Genomic DNA, 18,962 nt, shown 5'->3' on the forward strand with positions numbered 1-18,962 from the left:
ATGCTTGCCCTTTTGCTTGAGTTCAAGAACTAGGCCCCAAGAGTGCTTTGAAAAGCTCGTTGAGCCTTAGGAAGCACTTTGGTTCCTCTCACCAACAAGATGGACAATTGTTACAGATCAATATTATGGCTTGGCATGCGAAGCTTTGGCATGGGAGATGAGCCTTCATGAGTTTAGCATTAGAGAGAGAGAGAGAGAGAGAGAGAGAGAGAGAGAGAGAGAGGAGAAATAATGGGTGTGTTGAGTAGTTTCCGGCAGCTTGACGAAAACTGTATCAAGTAACAGAACAGTCTGCCAAGAAGGACAGATAAGGGGAGAAGGATGAACAGAGCACGAAATTGCTGGGTTTTGGAAGCAAGAGAGGAAGCTTGCTCTCTGGATGTGGATTGAGTGAATTTCCAGTTGCTTGACGAAGCTTGGTGGCATTCTGGATGATGATTTTTGCTGGGTAGAGGAAGCTCCCTTTTATAGGCACTTAGAACCCTAATTCTATCGACCTTCCATTCCCACTTTTACTTTGCTTCTTTCCATTCACTCCCTTTTTGTGAAATTTCTTTAACCAGAGCGCATGGGTCATAGGCTCTTTGGGGTTCCAAGGTTTTTATGAGGCTAGACCTCCCCCATGGTGGTGAGGCGCCACCTGCTTTCTCCCTTGGTTTTCAAAATAGAGCTTATAGAGGAAAAGAGAATGGGTAGAGTCGTTTTGACTAATGGGTATTCCTCCTACACGTACGAATTCCCTTTGTTTTTTTTTGATGGCTTGCGTTGGGTTTGTCTTTGGCCATGTACTGGAGTCTCCTAGCAGCCTGAGCGTACAAACATCTCCTGGTTTTTTATCGTGGTTTCATTTTAAACCATGTGCTAGAGACTTTTTGGATATTTTCTAAGCCACTTGGGCTATTTGGGCCTTCTTAAGGTGATGAGTTAAGAGAATGGGCTAATTTCCTAAAGTTATGGGCTATCTTATTAAGGCGATGGCCCAATTTTTCTAGAGTATTGAGCTAATTCTTCTCTCTTTTATGCTTACCCATATATTTGGGCTTAACAAATGGGCTTGAGTTTTTGAGCTCTCAAGCAGCCCAAAACTTCCATTTCTCGGATCATCAATGGGCCTCATGAAAACTTGTTACCATCCATACCACAACCCACTCAAGCAAGCCTCGGGCATTTGCGTGGCTTGGGCCTACTTAAGCTTGTAGCTTGGCTAGGTGTGAAATAATAATTTCCTGCTTGGCATGGCATGTCGATTGGCGTGCTTGAATTTTATCATCTTTGAAAAGAGACATAATGCTTGACGGAATAATTAGCATGGGCTTGTAGAGCCAGTGCCTTTTATAGGCTCATTTTAATTCGTAGCGTGATAAATTGCATATTTATTTGGCATGGCACATGGTCGTGGCTCGTGAAAGCGTGAATGAAGAACTTTTGCGTGCTCTAAATTGGGTCTTTTCTTAATAACGCATTGCATTAGGCCGAGAATTCATTTGGGTCTAACCCTGGATTTTTTGGGCCTCAACAGCTAGATGTTGTTCGCATTTACCAAGCCATAGATGCACGATTGAATGAATATTGAAGTCCTCTCAGTTGAGGCATAGAAAAGAACTCATCTGAGCCAGTACCCCCCTTGGAGCATAATGGCTTGATTAGAGGTCTAGAACAAGCACAAGTCCATCAAACAAAACATTCTACATCACATACACTAGTTCTATTGGGCTGGTCTCATCCCCAATAGTGGCACGCCTACACAACTTACGATTGGGCCAGAAGAAGCAAACCATCAAGGCCTATCCTGTGCTCACCCGCTTTTCTCAACTTGATCCAACTTTCAGTTTTGTCTGAAATTAAACTGGTCCTCTCACGAGCCAGAGATCCAATCGGGCCATTGGTGTTGACCTAGCCTCTTCCTCTCACCTGCTCCGTTCCCAAAAAGAATCGACTTGGAGAAACAAGGAAAAGAGGAACCAACAGTACTCTTGGTAATGGGGTTAACACAAAGAGAGAGACATGATGTTTCACGTTGTGTACGGAAATGGAGTAAGAATGACAAATATAGGTTGTTTTCATCGATGCATCACCTTGTAAGTGCAGGAAGCTGCAAGGAATGTTGGGGTTGTTTCTCCCTAAATTAATTATACCATAAGATTGGATGAAGTTGAATTAGGGTTGAATATGGTGAATAGAGTTACATTTGTTTCACAATTCAATATATCGTTTTTGGTCATTTTATATTACGATAAATTAATTATTCAATAAGTAATTTTGTAGTAGGGTATAATTTGTTAATTTTATGGTTCGTTTAACACTACCCTTTGTAATACTGAAATGAAGATAAAATCATAAAAGGGTAGAGGTAGAGCAATTAACGGTAGAGATATTATTTTGAGATTTTATTCTCTTCTATATCATAGGGATCCGGGGTGGCACTTCTCCTCAACATTCTTATCCCCCTTTACATCATGAAGTAGGCGAATACATGAGCTATTTTTGGGAGGGGGGGTCTCATGAGTATATTGGATCCAAATAACACTTATCGACCCTACTGTGAAGAGGCTTGTGTAGATAAAAGGGGCCCTCAGCAAATGACCGAGTTTGGGTATTCTAACAAGCTCAAAAATCCTGCCTGGCACAGCTTCCCCGATGTCACTGAACCGATCTGTCGATGACATTGTTGATATAACACCACTAGCTCAAAGATATAGAGCCTATGCCAATAAGCTGTTGAACAATCATAATTTATGTTTCTTCCCATCAATTCCATTCGCAAAAGAGGCTACACATAAAAAGATCCTAAAATTATTATATCAAGGCAGTCCAGCATAACCCAAAAGATAAATATATTTGCAAATTGTCACAACACAAATATTAAGAAACATGCTATAAGAAACGTGCTATAAGAACTGAAAACAATTTGTACTAATAAAATTAACAATAACAAAATCAAATGCAAACTCTCAGACAAATCTTTATCATGAAAGGTTATCCTGTGAGGCATTCACCGTGATGGAGATTGAAAAATGGTCTACAACAATGCCAGAAACCGAATTCGTCTAGGGTTTCCTAGAAGCAAAAGTAAATTAGGAAAATGCAGAATGTCCTGCTGGACATGCAAAAACGCTATTATCATCAGCTATAAAGGCAAACAATGCCTACATGCTGCCAAGTTGCTTCATAATGGTATCTATGGTCACAATCTTAACAAAACGAATCTCTCTAAACAATGCCTACATGCTGCCAAGTTGCTTCACAATGATCTCTATGGTCACAATCTCAACAAAAAGAATCTCTCTTGTGGCTTGCATACCTTCACCAGGTGAGGAAATCATAGCCAGTGCATGAAAACAGGCAGTGGAAAAAGAAAAGCCATGGATGATAATTTAGTAAGTGTCCTAAACTCATTTTCTTTTCAACTTCTTCCTTACAGAGGTTTCTTTAGCAGCATACATTTTAAGCTTCTGAAGGATCCTCCTCTCACTGATACGAAGCATCAAAGAATGGTACAACTTTTTGTCACTTAAGCAACAACACCTGCCCAATGCTTCTATATCATCTTCTATTGAATTTGTACCATAAAGGCTGTCCCGCATATCTGCAAGGGACAAAAGAGCATTACAAAGAGATTTTCTCAGCAACAGGTCCTCACTCAATAGTCCAGTTTTGTGGCACAATTTTTTGCTTTTATTGGAAAAAATGATGTCCATGGGTTTACTGGAACTTCCTGCAGTTGCTAGAGCAAGATCCATCTTATAATATGCATCATGTGGTAACAACATTATGTACAATAAAACCAACATCTCAATTTCAGGTTCTCCATTAAATGAAACCTCAAAATATTCAGAGTTGTGGGTGACACATCCAGAGTAATCCAATCTTTTCCAGAGGGATAGCCTTGCTCTACGATGCTGGCCAGAAAACAAGGATGAACTCCACTGGAGTATCAGTTCCAAGTCGATATTGACAATGTCATACGGATTATCTGGCTCTGTAAATCCATATCTGTGAAGCAGTGCAGCATTACCCAATGACCCGTATGTATTAAAGACCTGAGAAGAGAAGAAAAAGGAAAAGAATAAAAGAAACAAAAAAGTTTACCCATGGATTTCATACTTGTACTGAAAGAAGATGAACAAGAAAAGCGCCCATCGCTTATATATAGTACTAAACAAGAAGAGGAAAGGCATAGTTCCAGTAATGGCATCTTCTCATAGCTCAAGCCTCTGATAAATTGATATTTAAATTTTGCAGCAGACGCTAGAGACAGGAAATTCAGTAGTTATAGGATGCATCAGAAAATAAAAACCAAGAGAGTTATTGGATTGCTGCCTTTTGTTTTAGTAATAATTTTTATAAATAAATAAAATGAAATATGAAAAAAGAGAGTCCAAACCTCAGCTCCCAGTTTGACATCTTTCACCATAGTCATTTCCAAATCATCACCATCACTGTCATCACCATCACCATCACCATCACCATAATCATCACTGTCACCGTCACCAGAATCATCACTGTCATCATCATCACCGCCCTCACTATTGTCACGATCACCATTGTCACCCTCACCTCCACTATCGTCACCCTCACCCTCGTCAACAGTAATAGAAGCAGACATATCATCATCATGAATGGCACTAATACTAGTACTAGTAGTATCAGATTCATTGTTTTCTTGGGTGGTGTTGTATTCACTTTTGTGAGGAGAGGTCATTAAGTGCACATCCTCAGCTCCCGTTTTATGATTAAACCTATATTGAATTGATTTGAATGAATAACAGCACCCAAAAAACTTATGATTATGGATTTAGACAAAGTACAAAAGGACATTAAAACAATAATCTATCATCCATCCATTTCAGTGATTGATATTGATATAAACAAAGAATCACAACAAGAAGTAAAGAGCAGCAGCAGGGTTTGTATAAGACTTACAGGTCAGCCAAAGGAACCATTCCTACTCCGTGGTATTCATCAATCTGAAAAGAACGAGAAGATATCAGCGTTCTTGCCGCCAAGTAGTCTCCGAATCCGAAGAAGCTCGGGTCGAATTCAACGGCGGCCGCATCCAAAGGATGCATTTGCAGTAGTAACGTGGGCTCAATGCTCTCCTTCCACTCCTTCCACATAACTCCTTTGTCTTCCTTGACCGTTCCCTCCAGCTCTGTCCCTGCCAGCAGCTGCTCAACCTCGTCGGCCCTCCAAACCAAAGGCAACGACTCTTCTTCTTTGCTCAACAACTCAAGGTATGCGGCCCACCGTGAACGCTCTCCCAAGCTCCTCTCGTACATCAGCGCCACCGCCAGCCCTGCTAACCCTCCTAAACAAGACTCCTCCTCGCCCTCACCGGCGGCGGCGGAGATAATGTCACGTGCGGCGGTGGTTCTTGTGGTGAGGCACGTGAGCTTTGGTATTCTGGCCACCACGTCCCCTTCCTTGAGGTGGGCTAGGGCGCTCACGCTGATTCCGATTTCGACTCCTTCGTCCCTCAAGTCCAGGGCGTCGCTGCATTCGATCCCTTCCCGCTTCATCCACCGCTTGAACGCCCTCACCCGTCTGCTACTCCCCTTTCCCATTCCCACTTCCACTTCCCGCACAAGAAATTAGCAACTCACAAAACCACAACAGCACCGCCGCTTCTTCCCTTTTCTTTTTTTGATTTATATCGTTTTATTAGTATCTGAACTTAGACTCGATTTGCATTTGAGTCTCTCAATTAGGAGTGGACACTCAAACTGGCAAACAGAAAATCCGAACCGAACCGTACAGAATCAAACCGGAAAAAAACCGAATTGACCAAAAAGTCAACAACCGGTCAAAAACAGAACCAGACCGGTTCGGATCAGTTCCGGATCTAATTCTATGTCTTCAAAAATCAGACCGGATCGAACCGAACCAGTCAAATTAAAAAAAATATAATTTCAATATATATTTATATTTAATGCTATATTTTTAATTTCACTAAAAAAAACTAATATTTATCCAAGTTCAATTTCAAAATCTCTCTCTTTTCTAACTTTAATATTTATTTTTTATATGAAATTGAATAATTTGTTAATTTTCAAGTAAAAAAATAATATTTCAGTTGAGAATTGTATAAAAAAATAATTTTTATAATCCGGTTCAAAACCTAACTGAAATTGGAACCGGATTGAAACCTGTTCAAACCGAACCAGACGATTTTTGAAATTTTTTCATTAAAATCGAACCGAACCAAATCAGATGAATAGTATCGGATCGGTTCTAATTTGAGGCAAAAATCGATCCAAACCGAACCGTGCCCACCCATACTCTCAAATTCCAATCGTTCCCGATTTGTATTTGAGTTCCTCAATTTTCAAAATCTGGTCCTTTAACTCCACTTTCGTTAGAACAAATGGTATTGCCATCAATTTTGTTAACTTTTTAATGTTATATGTAGGGGCAAAATAGTATTTTTATATTAAAACAAAAAAAATGAATAAAAAATCATATCTTTAAAATAACAATAAAATCAAATCAAATAAAAAAACAAAATAAATAAATAAAGTTTGGGAGAGTAGAAATCGGGGAGAGAGAGAGAGTTTAATTTTAATTTTTTATTCATATTTTAATCAATTTTGATACAAAAATACCATTTTGCCACTGCATTAAACAAAAAAGTTAACAAAATTGACGATATGACCATTTGTCCTAACGAAACTGAAGTTAAAGGACCATGGGAACGATTTTTAATTTTTAACTTTTTTTCTTCACACATGACATTTAATTTGGCAAAATAGTGAGTCTCATTGGTGTCACGTCAACATTTTTAACGGAATTTTTAACAAACTTGACAATGAGAGGTAAAGTAAAACACAAAACATCTGTCAAGGGGGCAAAGTGAGTCACTTTAACTTCAAGGGGGTTTAATGGGTATTCACCAATGTTTCAAGAGGTATTGTAGCACTTAAGCCTTTATTTTATAATAAATAAGATAAATAAATAACCACTGATGACGACATTGGTACCCATGCCAATGCCATACCATTTTCCATTCACACTTCCATTTCCCACACAAGAAAGTCACAACTCTCAACACCACAAAAGCACCACTGCTTTTTTAATTTTCAATTATTGGAGTATTTCCAACAATATTAACAAACTAAATTCTTCAAATTGAAGTTTGTTAACCTATGTAGCAATTTGAAAAGTCTATTTTAATATTTTATACCCTAACAGACTCTTTAATTAATTAGTGCAATAAAAATAATAATTAATAACATTCTAGAAAAAAAAAATAACTAAAATAATTTAAAAAAATATTAAGCCAAGATGACACAAGAAGCATATCCTCCTTTTTGGTAAAACTCTTACCACTTTTTTTTTTTTTTTTTTTTTTTGGGTATTTGAATTAGATTGAGCAACTAAAGTAGATGGTTGGGTAAAAGAAAAAAATGAATTGCATACATGGCCACTCAACTTACAGAAGTGGTCTCCCAAGAAACCCTAGCCACTCTCTCCCTTTGTGAGTCCTAAAGGAAAACTCCAAAGAGGGAGGAGGAGGAAGAAGCATCACTACCCCTCCTCCCCCTTCTCTCTTCTTGTCTTTTCCTTTTATGTTAGTGAATAAGTCCACTGAGGAGTTTGAAAAAAAGCTCATTGTGGTAGTTTCTTTTGAGCCATGATTAGATTGGAGTTCCCCATCGCCCTTTTTAGTTTATGTTTTCAATCAAATCATGCTCCAAAAACCCGTTTCCTGACGTCGCTCATGTTCTCTAAATTTAATTATACATCGTCTTTGACGGAGATTGCTGCAAATCACTCAATTGTTCTTTGGAAAAGTTGTTGTTTTCGTTTATTTATTCGCTCTTATGTGCAGGTAGATCGTTGGAAATCATATTTTCCCTAGATCTGTTACGGATGCGGTGGTGGGTGTGGCTGCAACGGCGCTTCATCAGGTGGTGGTGGTAGGGTTCGTCTAGGCTCATGGGTTATTTTAGGATTTTGGTGATGTTGGATTTGTGGGCTTTGTTTGGGCTTATGGTTATGTTGGGTTTGTGGGCTTTGTTTGGGCTTATGGTTATTTGTGGTGATGTGGGCTAGTAGTTTTAGTACGGCTTTTGTTTGCATTAGTTGCGTTTTTAGCATGTTAGTTTGTTTCCCTCTTGGGATTGGTATTTTAGATGCCTTGTTGATGTCTTTGATTGTATCGTTGAAGTTTATCTAATGAAGTTTCTATTTGATTATAAATAAATAAATTTAAAAAAAGAAAAAGAAAAAAGAAAAGATGGTTGGGTAGTAAAAGGTTGAGAATTTGAAAATTATTGAGTTGAAAAATATGGATATTCCATTTAGAAGATATATAATTAAGAAGTACTGCAATCCAGTGCTTTCGTTGTTGGTAAAAGAACTAGGTTGAACAACGCCATGATAAGGTCTGATATGACGTAGCTCCTGGACGTGGCTCTTGTTCCATGTCATGAGGGTATCTGGGCCTCCCTACCATCGTCGGTAAGGATAAGAAGAAATTGTTTCGTACTGCTAAAGATCGAGTTTGGAATAAAGTGAATGGTTGGCAAGGCAAGCTACTGTCCAAGGTTGGGAAAAAAGTGCTCATCAAAGCAGTATGTCAGGCAATTCCGTCATATTCGATGAGTGTGCTCCGTTTGCCTGTTGGGTTATGCCGTGAGATCGAAAGCATCCTCGCCCAATTTTGGTGGTCTAAAAGCATTGGTAGAGGTATTCATTGGAAAACGTGGAAGTTCATGTGCCAACATAAATCTGAAGGGTTAGAGAATTGACAAGTTTTAATCAAGCACTTCTATGTAAACAAGGATGGCGTTTGTCGGAATTCCCAAATTCGCTGATTGCAAGGATGCTTAAGGCTCGCTATTTTCCAAACTCTGATTTTCTTGCTGCTTCGAGTGGGTTGCTTCCGTCGTTTACTTGGCAATCTTTACTGTGGGGGCGGGATTTGCTTCGTTTGGGCCTTAGGTGGCTTATAGGCGATGGCCGTTTGGTTAATATTTATGGTGATCCTTGGGTGCCTTATGATAGATTTTTCACTATCCAATCTGTACCTGCTCTCCCCTCTACCTCCCGAGTTTGTGACCTTATTACTGTGAGTGGCCTGTGGGATGTTGGGAAGATCTCTGATACTTTCTCGTTTTCAGAAGCTGAAGCTATCCTCTCTATCCCCTTAATGGGTGACACTCTGGATTGGAGAATCTGGAATTTTGCCAAAAATGGGAGATATTCGGTTAAAAGTGGGTACTGGGTAGCACTAGAGTACAAGCGGCTGGAGGAGTTGTCAGATGGGAGTGTTGCTGGTCCTTCGTCTCATTCTTTGAAGAGTTGGAAGCACTTATGGAAACTGAAAGTGCCACAGAAAATCCTTTATCTGTTATGGCGTTTGGTACAAAGTATCCACCATTCTAAAGAGGTGCTGTTTCGAAGTCGGATTACACAGGAGGATGTCTGCTGTCACTGTCTTGTTTCGAGAGAAACCACGATACATTCGTTGGTGGGCTGTGTCGTTTGTATGCAGGTGTGGGAGGCTCTAGATTTTCCTCGTGATTTTCTTCTTCTCAATATAGCTGACGCTGGAAACTGGGTGGATGCAGCATGGACTCTTAATCCTCTTGATAAGTAGTCCCTTTTTGCGTTCACTGTGTGGGTGTTGTGGAATGAAAGAAATAGGGTGCTGTTTGGCTCTCAACCCACCCTTCCCGGAATTTTGGTTCAACATGCGAAGGACTATGATGATGACTTTAAACAGTCTTCTGTTGTAAATAGGAGTTTATCCTCGCCGGTTCGTGATGTTAAATGGAAGTCTCCTACGGATAGTGGTTTTAAGCTGAATGTCGATGGGGGTGATTGCATGGAGACAGGAGCTAAGGGAGTTGGTGCAATCGTCCGTGACTCTCAAGGAAATTTGGTTAGGGCTCTGGCTATGCGTGTTCCAAGCCAGATCTCTGTGCTTGCCATGGAGCTGTATGCTTTGAAGATCAGAATCTCTTTTGCGTTGGATGCATCTCTGGTGCCTCTGGAGATTGAGTCTAATTCCTTGCTGGCAGTTTCAATGGTTAACAGTGAGGAGGAATGCCTTGCTACTGAGGGAGGCTTGCTGGAAGGGGTGTGACGCCTTCTTGCCAGTTCTGCGTCTAGTACTCTTAGATATATCCATCGTCAAGCGAATAAGGCTGCCCATCGAATTGCTCGCTTCAATCTCCGCAATCAAAGTCTGTTGTTCTGGATGGATGTAGGTCCTTTGTGGCTCATGGATGTTGTTTATGATGATTGGCCTAGGTCTAATGTCGTTGGTTAAGTTTTCAAGTGTAAACTGGCATGTGTGGCACTCTTTTTCCCCCCTTGAAGTTTTATCCCATTGGGTTTTCTTTAGGACGATTTTGACGAGGCCACTCTACCCATGCTAAAATACCTTTGTCTTGTTGATTTGATTAATGAAGTCTGTTGATGCTCAAAATGGCCCGGCCAATATTGAGTCCAACTTAGGGATTAGGTGTGATGAGTCTTTAGCAAGGAAGAGGGCTGAGGCCCTTGGTGAAATGGATCGGTGAAACCTGTGGAAGGTAAAAAGAGGAGAAGCAAAAGTTAAGCTTCGGACACCAGTGTGGTGCCGGTCGAAGGCTCTCCGATGCCTAAGTCAGTTACGGGTAGTAATTCTGGCAGAGTAACAGTAAAAATAGGGGAATGGTTCTTGTTTTTACCTGGGTACTGTTCCCTATTTATAGGGAGGTGAAAGTGGGAGCTTTGCACAAAGTTCCAATGTGGGACTTTGTGCAAGCCGTTGTGGTGGCGACACGTGTCTTGGAGATTAGGTTTGGCATTTGGGAGCTTCGGCAGGTGTCCGGCACCTCGGAAGTGTGTCTTCCTTCGGCATGGGAGAAGGCGTGGTTGCCTTGGTGCTAGTCGCTTTGATGCTGGGTCTGCTCGACCTCGGAAGTGTGTCTTCCTTCGGCATGGGAGAAGGCGTGGTTGCCTTGGTGCTAGTTGCTTTGATGCTGGGACTGCTCGGTTCATTATGGTGTAAACAGTAGTCCCCCAAGTTCGCGGTCGAGAAGTAACTTCTGGGTTGGGAACTTGTGAGTTTTGTAATTGTAACCGAGCATTCCAGCTTCATTGGGAGCCGCAGGGCACTCCCTAGTCCCCCAAGTTGGCAAGCTAGGAGTTGCGTCAACACATGGTAGCTGGGTACCTGGGTACTGGGGCATGTTGCAGATAGGATGAAAGCTGGGTCCGTAGGGGAGCCAGACCTTCGAGGGAGCCGGGCCCTTTGAAAATTTCGGGGATTTCAATTCTTCCATGGCTCTTGCCGTTCGGCAAGGATCTAGCTCCCTTCATTTTTTTTTTTTTTTTTTGGGGAATGGCCGGGCCATTTGGAAATTTTGGGGGTCTCCACAAAATCTCCATGGCCCTTGCCGTTCGGCAAGGGTCTAGCTACACTTTTTTTTTTTTTTTTTTAAAGCTTTGGAGCTAGGCCTTGAAAATTTTAGGCTTCTCCACAAAACATCCATGGCCCTTGCCGTTCGGCAAGGGTCTAGCTCAATATATATATTTTTGTTGCATGTTGGCGAAGGCTCCCTTGGATTGGTTCTTCGGCATGTTTTTGGTGTGGGCTTTCGGCAAGTGATTTTGGAGTGGGCCTTGGGCACCTATGAGGGCTAGGGTTTGGAATGAGGGCAGAGGATAAAAATCTAGGATTTTGTACCTAGCCGTTCGGCAAGTAGGGTTCGGCAATGTTATGTGTATTGTTTTTTTTTTTTTGTGCCGTCTTGACTTCGGCTGGGGTGATATAATGGTTTGGGGTAGAGCTCTCGCTAGTGTTCTTCCATCATCAGTATGAGTTCAACTCAATAGCGAGGGACCTTCAACAAGGCCATCTTCAGCTGCGGCCAAAGGTTCTTCTGAGTCATCTTGCGACGACCACATCAGTGTGGCTGGACACTGCCGTTCGGCAAGCTGACGGGAGGGATTTTACTGCAAGCATACGGGCTGCCGTGGCTCGGCAGCTAGGGAGTTGGGCTGTGCCGATCGGCAGGGTTTATCCGAGAAGGTGTTGCTGTGCTTCGAGTACATAGGTTGTGGGCTGGGATTTGAGCAGGGCTTGGTGTGAGCGGAGTCAGCGGGAAGAGGTCGAAGGGGCTGGGTAGTTTTCTCAGCAGGTGGCGGCGAGGCTGTGCTGTCCGAGGAGGTTGAAAAGTTGCCGACTGGGCTTGCTGTTCGGCAAGGGACTTGGCAGTAGCTGAGGTGTCCAGCGGCTAGAGGCTTTGGCAGGGCTGTGCACATCAGTTTGCTTCGGCAGCTGGTTACGCAGCAGGTGGCTGAGCAGGTTCAGCAGCTGGTGCTTCGGCAAGGCGTCGCAGCGGGTGGCTGTGTGAGAGGCTGGGCAGGAGGGGATTGGCGAGAGGTCTTCGGCAGCTGGTGCTTCGGCAGAGTTCTTTGGCTTCTGGTGTTTTCTTCGGCACCTGGAGCAAGGCACGAAAACGGCACCCAACTTTCTGGCCCTTGATGTTCAGCGGATTGTGGTGAGCACGGCAGTTTTGTCGAAGGGTGCTGGGCAGTTGGCAGCTTCGGCAAAGCAGCTCATGGTGAGTTCTATTTCGAGTCCTCCATATATGTTCGTGGGTTTTGCCGTTCGGCAAGGCCATTGAGATTCCTATGTGCCCGTTTTGTTGTCTTTGGCAAGTGGACTGGGCCATGGGTATGAGTAGTCTTTTTTCTTTTGAGTCCGTGAGGCTGGGCCGTTGCGCTTGTGTAGTGCGGCTTGTCTTATGCTTGCCGATTGGAGGTGAGACCCAATTTGTTGGTGCCCCGGGCCTTGCCGTTCGCAAAACCATCCATGATAGAATTGTTGCCCTAGCCTTGAACAAATTTGGGCCCTAGCCCTAAACAAATTTGGGCCCTAGCTTTGTAATAATATTGGGTGTCTTGAGCAAATCTGGGCCTAGCCTTGTAATAATATTGGGATTATGAAGTAGGCTAGGACATGAAAATTTTGGGGCTCCATTTTGTTTTTGCACGGGCCTTGCCGTTCGGCAAGTCCATCTAAAATATAGGTTTGGGTGTCTTGATCAAATATGGGCTTAGCCTTGTAATAGGGTTGGGTTTAGAAGGTAGTCTAGCACACTTGGAAATTTGAGGGTCTCATTTTGTGTTTGCACGGGACTTGCCGTTCGGCAAGGCCCCTAAATTTTCCCTCAATTTTTGTTTATTTTGGAGTTTGAATTTCAAATGGTGTAGGTACAGGGGATTTAGGAGGGAAAATGAAGGGGTGCTAGGGTTTGCTCGTGAATCGAGGCGTGGTACCCTTAGTTGGCTATAAATAGGGACTTGGGGTGGTGAAGGCACCACACTTGAGTTGAGTTTGAGAAAATTGTGAAAATTTTGAAGGAGGGGAGGCGATTTCCGGCAAGAAGATTGTGGTGGTGCTTGTGGCGGAGGTGATTTCCGGCGAATCATTCGTGGTGCCATAAACAAGGTTAGACCCTAATTCGCTAGAATTTTTGAATTGAAATGTCTAGTTTTGTATGAACATGTTGAAGGTTAGGAAGAACATGATGAACATGAGCATGAACATGATGAACACTTTGAATATGTATGAACATGTAGAATTCTTGCCTGGCATGAAGATTTGTCAAATTTCTGTTGTTGTGGTTTGATCCTCTCCGCATGTGCATTAGTTTCTTTTTTTTTGTTTCTTGCATACTTGTAGATGTCTGAGAGTTCTGATAGGGAAAGTCTTGACCCCCCTGCCTTCGGCGGGGATGATACTGGGAGTGAAGAGCCCAGCCAGTATGTATGTTCTGAAGAGGAGAGTTCAGAGACAGAGGGTCTGGTAGAAGGCACATAGAAAGTAGGATGATAGTCCCTGGGGGTGAGAGGGTTGAGCCATCCGAAGACTCTGGGTCAGCTGCATATAGGGAGATGCAGAGGAATTATATAGAGCTAGAGGCCATAGCAAACCGGGTTCTAGCCTTGCCTCAAAATCGCAAGAGGTGGGTTCGAGCAACCAGGCATCACCATCAGGGTCTGTGGGTATAGCCGTGGCTTCGGTTTCAGAGGGTTTAGACATTCGGGTCGGTGTTCCGTTGCCGAGGCGGAATACGCTTACAGAAGCGAAATTGGCCCAGCTGCGGAAAGATTTTGATGTGCCAGCCTATGTGGGCTTGAGGTTACCCACTGAGGCCGATGTAGTCAGATATCCCGCGGATGGCTCCGTGATGATTTTCACAGATATGTATCGGCACGGCTTCAGACTACCGTTTCATCCGTGGGTTCAGATGATGTTGGCCAAGTTGGGGTATGCACCGGGGCAGTATAATCCCAACTTCTGGATTCTTCTGCATGGAGTGTACATTGCTTGGTGGTTGGCTGGGCTAGGGGAGCCAACATTTGAGCAGTTCATGTACCTCTACTCCAATCCAAGCAACAGGGAAATTTTGGCTGGGTACAGGCCAATTGCCGAAAGGCGAAGGAGAGGGGCTATTTCATTGGACACAAGCCCACAACGCAAAAGTCCTGGAGGAACAGGTGGTGCATGGCCTATGGGGACTGGGAGTGTCCTCCAGGGAAGAGAGTTGTCCAGCACATTCCTACCCATTTCCAGTCTATAGGTCCTTGGCCCCATCCCTTAAGATTGTCCATTGCTTGATTGTAGTCTTGGCTCCTATTGTTGGTTTGTATTGTGTTTGTGCCAGTGTAAGTGGCTAAGTAGTTTCTAACTCTTGATGCAGGTTCAGTGAAGTGGGGCCCTATCTCCAAGGAGCAAGAAGACGAGGTTGAGTGGGTGAGGGCGCAGCTATCAGAGACTCAGCGTGAGTGTGGGAACCTTGTCACGCAGAAGAATTTGTTTGAGTCCGGACTACTGCAAGGAAGTAAGTACCTGGGTTAACCTTTTGTTTGTGTGCTAAGCCTTTGTGAGATTGACTAATGTAATTGTGTTGTTTGTTTTGACAGTGGCTGGCATCATAAGGGGGAAGCACGAAGGTGGCCGTAGACATTGATGAGGCCGAGATGCAGAAGCGGCTGAGGGAGTCGCGGGCCAAAAAGGCTGAAAAGAGTGCTGGAAAACGACCCAGGGATGATGATGAGGGTCGGGTTGCGGATGTGCTGGGCAAGAGGAAAGCTATAGAGGAGGCGCACCAGCATGTGATGGGCTCGGGGCCGAGACTTCCGCCCTTTGATCTGCAGGCCCCGCCGAAGCTACCCTTCGGCATGGAGGATGTGTTCGCTGAAGGGGTTGAGAAGGTTGACTTCGGCAGGCTTCGCCAGCAGAAGAAGGAGGTCAACCTGGCGATGCACCGACAGGAGGTGCCCTTGGTGAACGTCTTCTTGGAAGGCGTGAAGAGCGACCCCGAGGCTCTGGCGAGGACTCCAGCTTCATCCTTCGTGGACCGGGCCCAAAAGACGATCCTCACCTCTGCCTATGTAAGTGTTTAGGCCCTTTCCGAATGTATTTGTGTTGGATTATTTTTGTATCAACTGACTAACATGATTTTGGTTTGGCAGGCCTTTGGCGAGATGTACGTCAGCATGGCCAAGGCTGACAAGGAGATCCAGAGGCTGAAGAGGCGAGATGAGCAGGCCAAGAGCAAAGTGGCGGAGGCACAAGAGGCCATCCGAGAGAAGAACGCCTTGCTGGTGCAAAAGGCGGCCCTGGCCAGGGAGGTGGAGGAGCTGAAGAGGTCGAAGGCCGAGGAGGTGGCTGCTGCCCGAGTCGAGGCGATCGAGTCCTTCCGATCCTCAGAGGAGCTGAAGAGCTATATCATGGATCGGCTGGTTGATGAGCAGCTTCGCTGGGAAGATAGGTTGGTGAGGTTCAACCCCTCGCTGGATATTAACTTTGACACCAGTGGCGAGCCTCCTGCCCAGACCCCTCCAGCTGATGCTAGTGCCCCGACACCAGAGGCTGAGCCAGCCACTGAGGATGCCCCGTCGACCGAGTCCTGAAGGCGTTGCCTTCGTGATGTATGATAGTTATTTTGTACTTTAGTTATTTTGTTGAAACATTTTGCCTTGCATGGAGCAAGGTTGTTTATTTTGGTTATGTATGAACAGTTGTCCTTGCCTGGAGCAAGACTGTTTTTATTTATGATATGAGACTTAGCTTGATATGCATGAAAATAACAATTGTGTTGGTAAAAATAACAACAATGTGAGTGCATGAAAATGAGCCAGAGTCAGGCATTTTATTGAAATAGATGCCGAAAGGCAGAAGGTACAAGTAGTCTAGGGTCTAGGTACCTTACGTCTACCTTATAGTAAATAATCAAGACCAAAGTATTGCCTTAGGGTCTAGATATGTTTACTTGTAGTAGTACTTGAGGTGGTCAGCGTTCCACGGGTGAGGCAGCGTCTTGCCTGTTGAGTCGCGAAGCTGATAAGTGCCGGGGCGGCAGATTTTGATAATCTCGTAAGGACCTTCCCATGTAGGGCCGAGGGTACCTTCGTTGGGATTTTTGGTAGCCAAGGAAACCTTGCGCATGACCCAGTCCCCCATTTTGAAAGCACGGGGCTTGACTCGGGAGTCGTAGTATTTGGCGATGCGTTGTTTGTACGCGACATTGCGCATGCTCGATTGGTCCCGGAGTTCGTCAATGAAGTCGAGGTTGAGTGCCAACTGCTCGTCATTGGTCGTGGCGTCGTAAGTGGACGTTCGGTATGTGGGCTGGCCAATCTCTACCGGAGCCACGGCCTCGGTTCCAAATGATAGGGAGAATGGCGTCTCACCCGTGGATGTGCGGAAGGTGGTGCGGTAGGACCAGAGTACTTCCAGGAGTAGTTCTGGCCAGCAGCCCTTGGCTTTGTCAAGTTTTGTCTTGAGGGTCTTCTTGATAATTTTGTTCCCGGCTTCGACCTGGCCATTGGACTGAGGATGGGCTGGGGAGGCGAAGCATAGACGAATCTTGAGGTTGGAACAAAATTGTTTGAATTTGGCATTGTCAAATTGCCGGCCATTGTCGGTGACGATGGAGTTGGGGATGCGGAAGCGACATACAATGTTCTGCCACACAAAAGATTCGATGCGAGCCGCAGTGATAGTGGCCAGGGCCTCGGCCTCAGCCCACTTGGTGAAGTAGTCTACAGCCACAACTGCATATTTGACTTGGCCCTTGCCCTCTGGCATGGGTCCAATGAGATCCAGTCCCCATTGGGCAAATGGCAAAGGGCTGACCATGGCGGTCAATGGTTCAGCCGGGAGTTGTGGGATGTTGGCAAATCGCTGACACTTGTCGCATTTCTGGGTGAAGGCCTGGGCATCAGTGTGGAGTGAAGGCCAGAAGTATCCTTGGCGGATTGCCTTATGGGCTAGCGAGCGTGCGCCCGAGTGGTTACCGCAGATGCCTTCATGGATTTCTCGGAGGACATAGTGACCCTCCTCTGGAGTTAGGCATCGAAGGTAAGGAAGGCTGAAGCCCCGCTTATATAAGGAGCCGTTAATGATCAGGTAACGGGCAGAGCGATGGCGAACGCGTCGTGCCTCGGCTGGGTTAGCCGGTAGTGTTTGGTTCTGCAAGAACTGGAGGATGGGGTCCATCCATGTAAGGCTGTGATCAATAGTGCAGATGAGTGGGGCTTGTGTGCTGGGCTGGGCCAAAAACTCGATGTGGATGTGGCGACCCATTCCTTGCTCCAAGGCTGATGCCAACCTGGCTAGTGCATCGGCATGGCTATTCTCTGAGCGCGGCACTTGCCTGATAGTGTGGGCGTGGAAGGTTGCCAGCAAGTGCCGAGCGTGCTGGAGGTAAGCCGTCATAGAGGCATCCTTGGCCGTGAAGTCCTGGTTGACCTGGTGGACCACGAGTTGTGAATCGCTGAAGATCTGAATTTGCCGGGCGTCCATCTCTTTGGCTAGGCGAAGGCCAGCTAAGAGTGCTTCATATTCGGCCTCATTGTTGGACGCTTGGAAATTGAAGCGGAGGGCGTACTCGAGGGCAACCTTGTCTGGGGAGATGAGAACGAGGCCGGCCCCACATCCCTGGGCATTAGAAGAGCCATCCACGAATAAGGTCCACAGGGGCTGGGTTAGGTCGAGAGTGTTTTCGGTGGGGGTTTGGCCCTGGCTCGGAGAGGGATTGGGTTCGGTTATGAGCTGGGTAGCTGCAGAAGCTTGGGGCTCCGTGAATTCAGATAAGAAGTCAGCAACGGCCTGCCCCCTCATAGCCGGGCGGGGTTTGTAATGAATGTCAAACTCGCCAAGTTCAATGGCCCATTTAACCAGTCTCCCGGAGGTTTCTGGCTTCTGCAGCACCTGTCTTAGCGGTTGGTTGGTTAAGACATGGATGGTGTGAGCTTGGAAATATGGTCGGAGGCGTCTAGCCGAGACAACCAGGGCGAACGCCAATTTTTTGATATCTGGGTATCGAACTTCTGCATCTTGCAATGCCTTACTGACATAATGCACTGGGTGCTCCGCGTTGTCCTTCGATCGAATGAGCATAGAGCTAACAGCCGAAGCTGAGACGGAGAGATAAACCACGAGGATGTCTCCGTGCTCAGGGGTTGACAACAAAGGAGCTCGGCCCATATACTCCTTGAGCTCGCTGAAAGCCGTTTCACACTCGGCAGTCCAAGTGATGTTTCTCTTTGTGCCCTTAAGGGCCTTGAAGAATGGGGCACAGCGGTCAGTGGCCTTGGAGATAAATCTGGTCAGGGCAGCAACACGCCCTGTAAGGCTTTGGATATCCTTGACTGTCTTAGGTATTGTCATATCTAAGATGGCCTGGATCTTTTCTGGGTTGGCCTCAATACCCCTTTGGCTGATCTTGAAGCCAAGAAATTTGCCTGAAGCCACCCCGAATGCACATTTGGTGGGGTTCAGCCTCATCTTGTACTGCTTCAGGATGGTGAACATGGCAGAGAGGTTGGGGATGTGCTGGTCGGCTGTGCGACTCTTGACTAGCATGTCGTCGACATAAACCTCCATGGTATTGCCAATCAGTGGGGCGAAAAGGTGGTTCACCAGTCGCTGGTACGTTGCCCCGGCGTTT

The 18,962-nt window shown here is 45.1% G+C and overlaps 2 protein-coding genes across 4 annotated transcripts; both read right to left on the minus strand.

The window, feature by feature from the left end:
* Nucleotides 1-2,351: 2,351 nt before the first annotated feature.
* On the minus strand, nt 2,352-5,625 carry LOC117626641 (ribosomal lysine N-methyltransferase 3). 3 transcript variants are annotated; one of them, XR_004585600.1, is made up of 4 exons: nt 4,924-5,625; nt 4,385-4,739; nt 3,302-4,040; nt 2,352-2,770 (listed from the first exon to the last, which is right to left on the minus strand). XR_004585600.1 is itself a non-coding variant. In XM_034358423.1 (4 exons), the coding sequence occupies exons 1-4, from the start codon at nt 5,562-5,564 to the stop codon at nt 2,749-2,751; spliced, it is 1,617 nt and encodes a 538-aa protein (XP_034214314.1). In that variant the 5' UTR covers nt 5,565-5,625; the 3' UTR covers nt 2,352-2,748. The 3 variants fall into 3 exon arrangements, 2 of the variants coding, with proteins under 2 accessions (XP_034214314.1, XP_034214313.1); XM_034358423.1 differs by having other exon boundaries at nt 3,442-4,040; XM_034358422.1 differs by lacking the exon at nt 2,352-2,770 and having other exon boundaries at nt 2,938-4,040.
* A 10,651-nt stretch (nt 5,626-16,276) lies between these two features.
* LOC117625661 lies at nt 16,277-18,898 on the minus strand. Its single transcript, XM_034357187.1, has one exon. The coding sequence runs from the start codon at nt 18,896-18,898 to the stop codon at nt 16,277-16,279; it is 2,622 nt and encodes an 873-aa protein (XP_034213078.1).
* Between the last annotated feature and the right edge of the window lie 64 nt (nt 18,899-18,962).

This window comes from Prunus dulcis, chromosome 4, assembly GCF_902201215.1.
Source record: "Prunus dulcis chromosome 4, ALMONDv2, whole genome shotgun sequence".
In the NCBI taxonomy this organism is placed as follows: Eukaryota; Viridiplantae; Streptophyta; class Magnoliopsida; order Rosales; family Rosaceae; genus Prunus; species Prunus dulcis.